This window comes from Bacillus rossius, chromosome 3 (genome assembly GCF_032445375.1).
Source record: "Bacillus rossius redtenbacheri isolate Brsri chromosome 3, Brsri_v3, whole genome shotgun sequence".
In the NCBI taxonomy this organism is placed as follows: Eukaryota; Metazoa; Arthropoda; class Insecta; order Phasmatodea; family Bacillidae; genus Bacillus; species Bacillus rossius.
The window spans coordinates 95,919,418-95,931,903 of record NC_086332.1 but is presented as its reverse complement, the minus strand read 5'-3'; the positions used below and the strand labels follow the sequence as shown (position 1 = coordinate 95,931,903).

At 32.6% G+C, this 12,486-nt stretch overlaps 1 protein-coding gene across 1 annotated transcript in view; it reads right to left on the bottom strand.

Moving 5' to 3' along the window:
* LOC134531051 (ras-related protein Rab-1A) overlaps nucleotides 1-12,065 on the bottom strand; it is a 34,555-nt gene extending 22,490 nt beyond the window's left edge. Inside the window, exons 1-5 of the mRNA XM_063366563.1 lie at nucleotides 11,830-12,065; nucleotides 1,257-1,329; nucleotides 1,094-1,141; nucleotides 959-1,006; nucleotides 618-845 (exon numbers count right to left, since the gene is read on the bottom strand). Coding sequence (XP_063222633.1) covers nucleotides 618-845; nucleotides 959-1,006; nucleotides 1,094-1,141; nucleotides 1,257-1,329; nucleotides 11,830-11,852 — 420 coding nt within the window. The 5' untranslated portion in view covers nucleotides 11,853-12,065. The remainder of the gene's footprint in view (nucleotides 1-617; nucleotides 846-958; nucleotides 1,007-1,093; nucleotides 1,142-1,256; nucleotides 1,330-11,829) is intronic.
* Nucleotides 12,066-12,486: the final 421 nt, after the last annotated feature.

Here is a 12,486-nt window from a genome sequence, read left to right as displayed (position 1 = left end):
TTCATGGATTACAGTTTACATATTATGCCTGTGTCGACTTGACGGTTCCAGTTCCTTTAAAATACCAACTGAAACCAACATTCAAAATCTTCTGTTTCAGTTCAGAGTATTGTTTTACCTTTCTAAAAATTCTAACTTCCCTCTCAGTAATGTTAACGCAAAGTTTATCCTGCGGGAGAAGTACACAAACAGATTCCTTTAGTGTTCCAACGTCTTGCGTTGTAATAACGCATGAAAAATGTATCTCATCCAGTATAGTTCAAGTAATGGATTTGGGGAGAGAGAAAGCAGAAACACACCATCTTAGCTAAAATAATTTTTAAGCCATAATTTTGTTATTGATTTTTTTACTCAAAGCAAAATATATTTTAATATACTTCCTGATGTATAAAGCAACTGGGCGCTAGAAGCATTTTTCCATGTGATCTCAGCATTTACAAGACAAAATTTCAATAACTAAAAGAATATAATGGCACAAACACCGCTGAAATTAACATGGCAACTTTTACCCAATCAAAAAAGGTGTCAACTGGCATAGTTGTAAGGCTTTGGGACCTTCAAGTTCCTGGCATAAATAGAAAAGGGCTGGGTCAAGATGAAACACTAGGAATGAGTACCTTGGCGGTGGTGTAATCCACGACCTTCTTCGTGGTGAGGTCGCACTTGTTGCCGACCAGCAGCTTGTTGACACTGTCGCAGGCGTAGCGGTCTATCTCCTCCAGCCACTGCTTCACGTTGTTGAAGCTCTCCTGGTCTGTGCAGTCGTACACCACGATGATGCCGTGAGCTCCCCGGTAGTAGCTCGAGGTGATGGTGCGGAACCGCTCCTGGCCGGCCGTGTCCCACTGCCCACCAACACGCACTGCTCACTGCTCTGCACTTCACATGTGCTCCAACATCAATGTTACCATTAATACACATTTATTATGTTTTCAATAAAGTGAGGTCAAGTACTTACAATTTGCAACTTTATAGTTTTTCCATCTAGGTCAATTGTCCTAATTTTCTGAAAAAGATAAAAAAAATTTGTTAAAACTTTAAATGTTTATAAAATGCTACAAAATGTGTAGTAAAGTGATAAGCAGATACTTACAAAGTCTACTCCAATTGTGCTAATGTAGCTTTCTGTGTACGTGTCATCCTGAAAAGTAAAAAAAAGCTTATACACGTGCACATTAAATCACTATGAGCCATTAGGTCATCTAAAATACAAAAAGATCAATTATTGGGTTCAAGTTCAAGTCACAATAACTGACCGCAAATCTCAACAGCAGACAGGACTTGCCAACGCCAGAGTCTCCAATCAGCAACAATTTGAACAGGTAGTCACTGTAACAAGAAACAAATATATACATAATTGGTTTAGTTAAATGAGTACATTAGAATATCAGTTAAGATGTTTTTTTCAAAAATATATATTTTAACAAAAGATTTTACTTTAAAAGGCAGGATATTATTAACACACCTACTACACAGAATAAATAATTTTAGAAGTCTTAACTAGAAGTCAGTACAGTGCAAGAAAGATCTGCAAGCCCACATCCTATGGTTCAGCACATTCTGTAATCAGGCACCCACTGAGCATCTCACGTTAAAATTTTTTCGGGTGGTTCCAGCTTTTGACCTTGACCACTAAGTTGCATTACTGCACTGCCAGAATTTTTAGTTTAGTTGACTCAAGAGTTTATGATCACCATCTAATTTCATTTCAGTATAGTTTTCCCAGTTTCCAGCAGCTTCCATTTCTCTGATGATTTTTTGAAGATGCAACACAAGATACCGGATACTTTTACAAACAGTGACTTGCATCTATATTTTTATTTTATTTTGAGCAGCCCATTACCCATTGTTTTGAATACCATTGATAGCCCTCTTATGTATTCCTGCTAAAATTATATTGACCAATTTAATAAAAACTGGGTTGGACTGTATTAACTTTTTGCTTTAAGGGGCCTGCCTACTTGTCCACATACAGTGTGCAGAGCATCTGACGACACCAAGTGATTTGAATACTGCAAGATATCTGAGTGGTGTCTTTTTACAAAAAAGCATTTAAGAATGCACTGAAGGCTGATGGGTAGTTACCCTTTTTTTACTGCATTAATTTGTATGTGCAATACAAAATATGAGATTTGTGTTCTTAATTTGTTTGGACTGAAAAGCACTAAAATGAATGTTTTCAGAATAATTCAGGCACAAAACGCTCAGTAAAGATTCTTGAAATAACCCAAGGGCTTTACATTACAACTTTATTTTCACTTCATCATCTAATGTTATTGTTACCACTCAAATTTCATACCAGTCATGCACAAGAAGACTGCGCACCAGTTCAGAGCCTTGCAATTAGAAACCACAATAAAGTACCATTAAGCGTCGCACTTATTCTGCTTACACTGACACAGATACGCCCGACTACGAGGGCCCCTTAACATGTCACAATGTTTAGAGGTGATAGTGACAGTAATTTATTAATTACTTCTGAATTTGAAGATCCCAAACTATCACAAGCAATATTCCCTACATTAATATGCACCATAGGTTTACTCAATTCTGTAAGTTATGGTGATTAACTTATGAATAACTGCTGAAATTAAACTGCTCGCACAAACAATAATTATTAAGTCAAAGTCAATTTTATTAAAACATAAAATTAAATACAGGCCTTTATTCAAACTTTTATTTAAACATTCAGTAAAAGTTCCCTATCAAGTATCCAAGTTTCTCCTGTATACATGGATCATGTGGTACATCATGCTTGCAGTATTAATTTAATATGTTGAAAGATCCTGCACAAAATAAAAATGAGTGATATAACAATGAATTAAGATCCTAAATGCACATGAAAGAAAAAATTTCCACAAGACCTGTGACAATTTGTATTATTGTGATGCTCACATTTTTGTTAAGTGCAGGATCTTTGAACAAACTAAATTAAAAAGCAAGCATTATGTACTAGTGATATGGAATTATTACCAAATATTCATCTAAACTCATGACTTGATATGCCTGCTCAGACTGGAGCAACTGGTAGCACTGTCGTCCTACCAGGTCACTAGAATTCGGTATGTCGGCAGGCACGGCTAGAAGGCTTTAAGAGGGTTAGTGTGTAGCAAGGAGATAGTGCTACCCACCTAGTGACAAGAAACTGACTGGAGTGGCTGGTTGCACTCTGAGTCACTGTGTATCATCATGTAACCTGTGTAAACATATACTACTCTTGAGCTCTCACCAGCAATATACCAAAAATATAACCTAGGAATGATTGTGACATTAAAATTCATTAATTTGCTTACAAAGAATGAAGAACTGTCACGCTGTAAAAATTAACTGTTTCCACAAAATAATACCTTCAGTACATAGTTTAAGGCATACATAACATGTAGTTTCTCTGCTAATGTACTTTCAGACAAGGTTTGGATTGATATGAGTATATGAAATAAAATTTATAGCAAATAAGTAATGTTCACAGCTGTAAAATTAATGTTTGCAAATAAATAAGTTAAAATGAGTTTATAATCAATCCTCCAAAAATTTTAAATGGCCTTTTCTTGTTCCTTGCATAACTTACCAAAACAAATTATTTTCTATCAAAATATTTGAAGCACTTTAAGAGTCAAATGGTTAAGCCACAGGTAGCATTGCAGAACTCCAACAAAATTGTCAAACATATTAAATATTATTTTTTAGATTTCACTAACCTAGAAAAGTTTCCTTCTTTATATGTATAGTTTCGAACCCTTATATTACAGACTGCAAGGCATCTAAATTTGATGAAATAGTGCAGTGCTAAGAAGTCTAGGCTGGAATCACACAATGCAATATTTAGGGAAGAATCATGAACTATGTCAATCCTATCAGTGATAGCCCAGGTGCTATGTTTAGATGCAAGACCATTCCTAATGCAGCAAATAGAAGATTCTATTAGTATTTTCCTCTTGGCCATAAATTATCTCTTACACAAAACATGCAAGGTAACAAGTAGGGGTAATTATTCCATATCATGTATCCAAAGTTCATCCCATGAACCTGATGGAATGATCCTCTAAGTACATTGGTCCGGTGGTACATTATGCTTGCTATTTTAATGGTAAATATGTAGTGTAGCGGTATTTGCGAAAAAAAATGTTAAAAATCCGAAAATACTTTTATTATATGCTTTTTCACTTCCTCTTTTCATTAAACCCGGCGGAGATAAAAAATTCCAAATACTTTAAGAGATAGTGCCGTTCTTATTTTGCAATACAAGACCTGTGCTATAATTCGACCGCCGCCATTTTTTTATTTTGCCGTGTGTTCGTGAATGCCTAATTAATTAAAATGGTCAATTAGGTCAGGTCAGTTACATTATAAATACTTTCAAACTAAGCGGACATTAAAAATAATGTGAATTAATTTTAATGTTTGTTTAGTTTTAAAGTATTTATAATGTAACTGACCTGACATAACAAACCGGGACAAAGGATGAACAGTAATAACTCACGTAATATTTTTTTTTACTTATTACTTGCACAACAATATCCAAATAACAAATAAAACATTAAAATTTGAAACGTTAAAAACTCACTTAAGTTAGGGGCGGGTACAATTCCTTTGCCGTTAGTAGAAAATGATGTAGTCGTTCACCTATGTCACAAAAAAAAAATTCATACTCGTAAACAAAAAACAATGGTGATGCCGCATGAATGCACAGGTATTGTGATGAAAATTAAAAAATTTGATATCTCCTAAAGTATTTGGACTTCCTTTATCTCCGCCGAGTTTAATGAAAAGAGGAAGTGAAAGAGCATATAATAAAAGTATTTTCAGATTTTTAACATTTTTTTTTTCGCAAATACCGCTACTCTACATATTTACCATTTTAATTTACTACGTCAAAAGATCCTGCACAAAAAAAAACTTGAATATCATAAAATGTACAAACAAATCATTCCAGAGGTCTTATGGAAATTTTTTTTCTTTCATATACATTTTATTATCATTATTCATTCACATTGTTATATCACAAGTTTTATTTATGTCCAGGATCTTTAGATATATTTGGTCATGTTCAAAATACTATTCTGACCTTACTATTGGTTGGAAATAAAATAGCAGAAATGTATGACATCATGGAAGTTGCCCAATGATGATAAATTGTATTGTGAAACGAAGGAATCTTATGTGTATACATACAACTGGCAACAGCCAAATCCAAAGTAGTGCCGTGAAAAAAAAATATGAATATTAGTGCGAGTTTGGAGGTTTGTCGAATGAGGAGTAAATTAATAAGTATAAATGACTTTTACAAAGTGAATAAATACGAACACACGTATTAGGAAATTTATATGATGTGTGGAAATAAGTATAGAAGTCACAAGCGAAAAAGATTGTGTGTTTATATTAAATTAATATAATGGTGCAGTGTATAGAAAGAATGTGGGCTTGTGTGATTGAAGTAAACAGGAAATCAACAGTTTAGGTTTTGTGAGATAGAAAAAATTAAATGGAGAAATTGATATTTTTTAGCATAAATTTAACTAAGAGATTTTGATAGTAAACGAATATTGCCATTAAGCCAAGAAAGTATAAGGTTTTTAAACAGTGTTAAAATTTGTGATTTATAGTATTTTAATGTGAGTTTCTTTTGATATGTTAGGTAAGGTGTATTGTTTCATTTATATATACACACACAATAACACAAAAATATATAGGTAAAATTTCTGTATCACATATCCAGTTAATCACTTGATACCGATGGCATAATCCTGTATGCATTGATGCTGTGGTACATGTCTGCTTTTATAATTTAGTACTTCAAAATATCCTGACCAGAAAAAAAACTTTTGTAATAACAATGAATAAATATCATAAGTTGAATACAAAATATATTTGCCTCTTCTATTTAACTTAAGGTCATAATTTATTACTATATCACAAGTTTTTGTTATGTGCAGGATCTTTTGACGTACTAAATTAAAACAGCATCATGTACCACAAGATCAAAATGTACAGGATCATGCCATCAGGATCAAGGAAAAAAAACTTGGATATGCGATACATAACTTTTACTCATATATACTTACACCTTTAAATCATGATATGATAGGAATATTGATGAATCCGTAAAGGCAGTGCTTAAGTAATTACGACTTTCATGTTCTTACCGTATATAAGCACAGGAAAATACACAAGCTTGGTTTCCAAAAGATATTGCTGTTGAGAAGAGTAAATTAGTGTATCGAATGTATTTTTGGTATTGTGTTCTAAAATTAAATTAAAAAACGTAAAATATACCTACTACCATAGGAAATATATATTTGGTATCGTGTTCTATACTTGAATAGGTAGGACTGAAGCATAGAAGACAATGTCGTGGGAAATATTACTTCAGTATTGTCTCCTGTATTATATATATGCTACATAATAGGTGGGGCTGTAGTATATAGGGGAGAGGGGGGGGGCACATTTAAACAAATTTTATTGTATAATTTTTTTAAATTAAACATTTTATTTTTTATCTTGGTAATTAGCATCATTAGTTTTAATAGTATGTTGAGCAGCTTGTTAATTTTTACTGCAGTCTAATCTCAACTATGAAGTTATATTTTATATTTTATGAACCCCTTACCTTTGTTGAATTGTACCCCTACCATGGGGCACATTTCAACAGGTGGTGGGGTACCTTTCAACAAATAAATAATATTTGTTTTTACTTTCAAATCAATAAAACATTTATTGGAATAAGTCAAATAAGCTAATATATGTATAACAATATACAAATAAAACAAAATAGAAAATATATATAAAATTAATAGATATGGTTAAATCATCTTATTCACTTAAAGCATAACATTTGTGTTTTACATTATTTTCTTGTTAACTGAAGGTAAGTTTACAGCAAATGCCATAGAAGAAATGGCTGGAGATGTTCCTCCACTCATGGTTGGCTGCGGGAGTTTCATCATAATGTCACTTCTGTCTAAATGTAATATAGTCTTTTTGGGGGAAATAAAATTTCTATAAGTCTTCATTCCTTTGCATGAGTCTAACTTTGTAATTGTTTTCTTCTTGGTCTTCTACTTGCCCTACAAATAGGACTTTGTACTTCTTTCCTGCAAAAGAAACTAGCACAAAATCATTTATTTGAATTACTGTATCATTTTTTTCCAAATATAAGGTAAGTGCACCGGTACTCGTCACTGCTCCAATGGTCGTCACTAACAACTTCAAATGTAAATAATAGAAAAGTAGCTCAATATATCGCCAACTTAAATATTTACAAAAATTTGGCCGACTTTCTAGCTGAAATTACCACAATAGTTTTCGGAACAAACACTATTTTCAATCAAAAAAGTCCGTGCATCAAAAGTTCGTAGAGCAGTGAAGATAAATAGGGGAATTCCTATACTAAAACACTAAGGAGACAAGTGCACATTTTTACTTCTAATTCTGTAATTTACATGTTTATTCGTGATGTTTTGTGCTGAATGTGTTGGTTAAATGTTCTTGAAGAGGTGAAAGTGTTTATTTAAAAAAATTCGTTTTCTTTGTATGATTTAGTTAGGGTGACGAAAACTGGATCAATAAAAACCTTGTATTGCTAGTGTTCGTCATACCTGACGAGCACTGGTACATTTAATATTTTATTTAAAGTTGTGCTAATGCTAAGTTACACCCTAGAGTTCTTAAATAATATTGGTTCTTTGTTGTTGATAGGCAAATAACATTATTATGATCAGATCCAGTAGTCGTCACCTATGACGACTTCCGATGCATGTGTATGACGACTTCTGGGTCGGACATTACTTTATCGATTGCAGAAATTGTGTAGACATTGTTGTTTACATTAATTTAGGGGTCATTCGATATATATGTTGACATTAATAAGTAAATTAAACATTATAATGTGTCTCATTCTTTAATTACACAGCAAAATGCCAAAATGGAAAATACTGTTGTATGAAGAGTCAGCCATGGAAGCTGCTCTTAAAGATGTAGCGAACGGTATGAGTATAAAACGGGCAGCGGAAAACAATAGTGTGCCAAGAAACACATTGTCCGATAAACACAAAGGCAAATCGCCCTTGGGTAGGAAGATGGGCCCCGATTCATTTTTAAATTTTACTTCTGATACCGCATAACATGCTATGTTATGTTGCAGCAACGAATCGAGTCGTATTGCGTGCGCGTACAGTATGACGTCGCGTAAATAATAAATAGAATATAAACAATTAACAATATTTGATAATTAAACCGTTTTTGTTAACCAAGAAACAATTAAATCTCATTAGAGTGGCTTTATTATATTATCTCTTTTAAGATAAGAATAAAAAAAACATGAAAATACGCAATAGTGAAAAACAAAAACATACATATTCTAATTTGTAAAAAAATACTTTGTTACGTTGTTTCTGTTCCAATCTCAAACTTTGTCTACACACATAATACCTTTAATAAACAGTAAAAAAACTCGGACGAGGAATTTCCAAATTATACTTTACTTAATAAACAAACATTGTTCTTTGTAACGTAAATTCATCGAATATGCACGCGCATGCGTAAAACATACGAAAAATGTGAGTAACAAAATGCAGCCGTGTGTAACGTTTCGTTACTCGTTAATAGAAGGCGCACCCGTTACTTAGTGCCGAATAAATACGGTTTGCTACAGCTCTATATTATATTTTCATGTTAGTTGTGCTGTCCCTCTTTGTTCCGTGAGTGCTGTAAGTAAATTCAAAATTTAATGAGGATTATTCATTATATTACTAAACGATCTTTATGAATTGCCATTTTGATGTTTAAAATATAGTACCAAATAACATTTGAAGCCCAAATAGTACAATACTATCATTCTGGATCCATGAATTAAAACTAATGCAGCCGAAATCGCACATGACTACTGGCACAAACATGTGACGAACACTGGCAAACACGAACATTTGCATGACGACTACTGGCTCGAAATCACACTTTTTTCAAAATTATAAATTTATAAAAATAATTTGTTTTTATCGAAGAGTGTTGGATAGCATTGTAGAGTAAAGTTTGAGGTTAAAAACAAACATGTAGGGGGCAGTAATACACCTACGAGGTTATGTACACAATTTTTTTTTCTAAAACTCTTCTTAGCATGACGACTACTGGTACATTTACCTTACATTTTCTTCAAACTCTGATGTGGAAATCAAAAGTTGATCTATATATCTTTACAATCAGACTCGTCTTGCAAAAGAATTTCACTACCTTCATTATCACAAGATTCATCATTGAAACATTTTCTTGCAGGCTTGTGTTTTCCAATTTTGATTATTTTCTCTATTTACATTTTCTTCATGCCTAATTTTGACTTCTTTTATATACTCTTCATTGTTTCCTCTTAAACTGTTGTTTTTTTCCAGTAAGTATTGATAACTTCTTTTTCTTTCTTCCTCCAATTTTTCTTCTTGGTTCTGCTTTTGGAAAAGGCCAAACATCTTCAGGTGTCGGAATTCCTTCAGGTCTACTTGTGTTTCTTTCACAGTGTTTTGATTTTTCTGGTGTGAAGTTTGAAACAGCAGAATCGTCATAAGACAAGACACTTGCCAAGCACATGTTACTTTAAAAGCTGCTGTGATGTTTTAGGAGTAAATGAAGCAATATATGCTGTGTTCGTCAAAGCAGCTAGGTTATAAATGGTTACCGTTTTGCCAGAATTTGATAACCGCCAATCATTTTCTGCAATTTTCAGTTTTCATTTAAATGGTCAATTTAATTATAATGTAAATACACAGTTCATCTATTATTGTTTAACCCTAATTTTTATATTTTATTATAATTTTGAGTTGGAATAATGAGAAAACAAAAGGTATAAGTATTAACATTACATACACATGCCTAATATTTTAATGATAGTTAACATATTTTAGGCAAAGCATTTGACTCAGCCATTTTATTATGGGCCTAGGCATATTGAACTCTACAAAAAGGCTGTAATTGTCCTATGTTATTGCTTAAATGAACCATATACATGTAAAGGGGTACATTTCAACAATGTTGAAATCTACCCCCAGCAGTTTGTTGATATCTGCCCCATGAGCAATCATTGAAGTTATAGTAATGTTACTACTTTTAGAAACTGTTTTTAAAGATGTTCATATTATTTTTAGATGCAGAATTTCTTATTTAATTGGGTAAATAAATCCTACTTACATCCATCAAAGTAGAGACTGTAAAATGTAGTGCTGAAAACAATAATCACTTTTTACTTTGCAACACAGGAAACAGTGTTTACTGAATCACAAAGAACTTATGAAAAGAAATGGAGGGAAATCCATTGCTAGCTGTTGTTCTGTAGTGTAACTTGATTAGTTTCCCATTAACCAATCAAAACAAGGCTCCATTGGTATAAATTTCAAGCTGTTGAAAGGTGCCCCATGTTGAAATGTGCCCCCCTCTCCCCTAGTACAGTACCCGAAAGTTAGTTTGATAGAGAAACGTGGTTTGCGCAAAACAAGCATGCGAATGTTCCCCCCTCCCCAACCACAATATACCCACAATTGTCCTGTAAGAATGTAGGGGTGATAATGACAGCATCACCATGTTTGTGATGTCATCAATATTGTATTGGATCAGGATATAGACTAATCCCGACATAATAAATTAAAACAGCAAGCATCATGTACCATAGAATAATGTATACAGTATCAGGCCATCAGGATCAAGGTATAAACTCTGTTACGTCATACATGATACGGAACTTTTGACCAATTAGGAATTACAAGCACAAAATTAAATGGCGTTCAGACAGCATTGTGAACATTAAAGGAAAGTGCATTATTATTTGTTATTTTATATTTTTATTTAAATACTGTCAAAGCCATTTCTGCAAATAACTTGCCAGCATAAATTGTGGGTAATGTCTTTTAGAATTGTTTAAAGTAGTATGACTATACAAAACATACCTGTGGTAAATAAGCTATAATGGGAGTAGATAACAGGCTATGTCTACAAATTATACTGATCAAAGGGCTTGCCTATTTACATGTCTCATATTAAAAGGATTTAAGTAATATATGTTCAATAATTTCTTGTTACCCTCCAGCATAACAGGCAAGTACCATATATGTTATAAAGTTTTATCAAAAAGAAAATTATATCCAAAGTTAGGTAGACTGCAAAACTAGTGCCAACAGAAGACTTTGCAGAGCTACTTATTTAGAGAAATGAACCTCCACTAGCTCTAAACATAGATGCTTTTTTAATTCAGGGTTCTAACTTAGTCACACACTATTTACAGCCTAAAAATATGGTACCTACCGAATACTACTAGAATATGAAGCTGTAACTTGATGCAACTCCCTACTTTCATGAAATTTATAATTAAAGAAATAAAATATTTAACTCTTCAAATAAAAATAAAAAATTATCTATACGAAGCCCAACGTAGAAACTTTAAAATTGTTAAATGCCTTACTCTGAAACAGTCAAATACCTCAACTACAACTAAAGGGTCAAACGACCTGTCACTCAAAATAATTTTTCATAAACCAATAACATTGAAGAGGACTAAACAAATAGTTTTCCATGAAAATTACGATAGCATGACTCATTTTAGAACTATTTACTCTAATGACGAAAGCTAATTACGTTCCTACTGTTTCACTTGTCAACGATGACATGACAAACCGAAACTACACCACATAAGTAATTCTAATGCAACCCTTTTATATAATACGTACAAGAATACATAGCATTATATCTTAACGAAGGAAAATGTATTCATTAAAACTATAAATAATACAGAAACCAAATATAAATTCAGTAGTCATGGTCCAAAAAATTACAAGACTATTGAAAACAAATACTCACTATTCAGGATTCATTGTGGACATAAAACGATCACCTTGACTTGCAAACTACCACTGACACCTTATTCGTTTTCGTAATCACCTGACTGTGCCCAAACTGCAAATATATATCTAGCAAAATATTAATAATGGCTACCTGCCCCGTACAACCAATATGTCCCTATAGGGGTCTCCAACATTGACGTAATGCCAAGTGGCAAGGAAAGCCTTCCGATACTATAACTGAAAAACATATCGAGAGATTCAATACAAAAAAAGTGTTAAATAAATTTGTTTAGAATAAAAGTACTAGTTATAAAAAAAATATTTTAAATTACCTACTTTGTTACAAGTAAATACAAAATATTTACGTCAAATTGTTTGAAAATACTTTGTGAATTTACAGAAAATCTAAAAGGTTAATAGAGAATGTTTGGCGAATTATAAACTATGGTTTAAAAATAAGTACATATTTATTGAATATAAATGTAGGGCATCATCAAATCTATCAGATACTATTAAAAGAACAGTTTTTGCATATATACACATTGGCATTTCAAATGCCACTCAAACGATTTGGACAAAAAATTTTAGTTTAATAAAGTTTTCCTTTTCAAGTTTTTATGTTTTTTAGTCTTCCCTGGATGAACGCAATTTTATCCAAAAACGAATTTCTAAA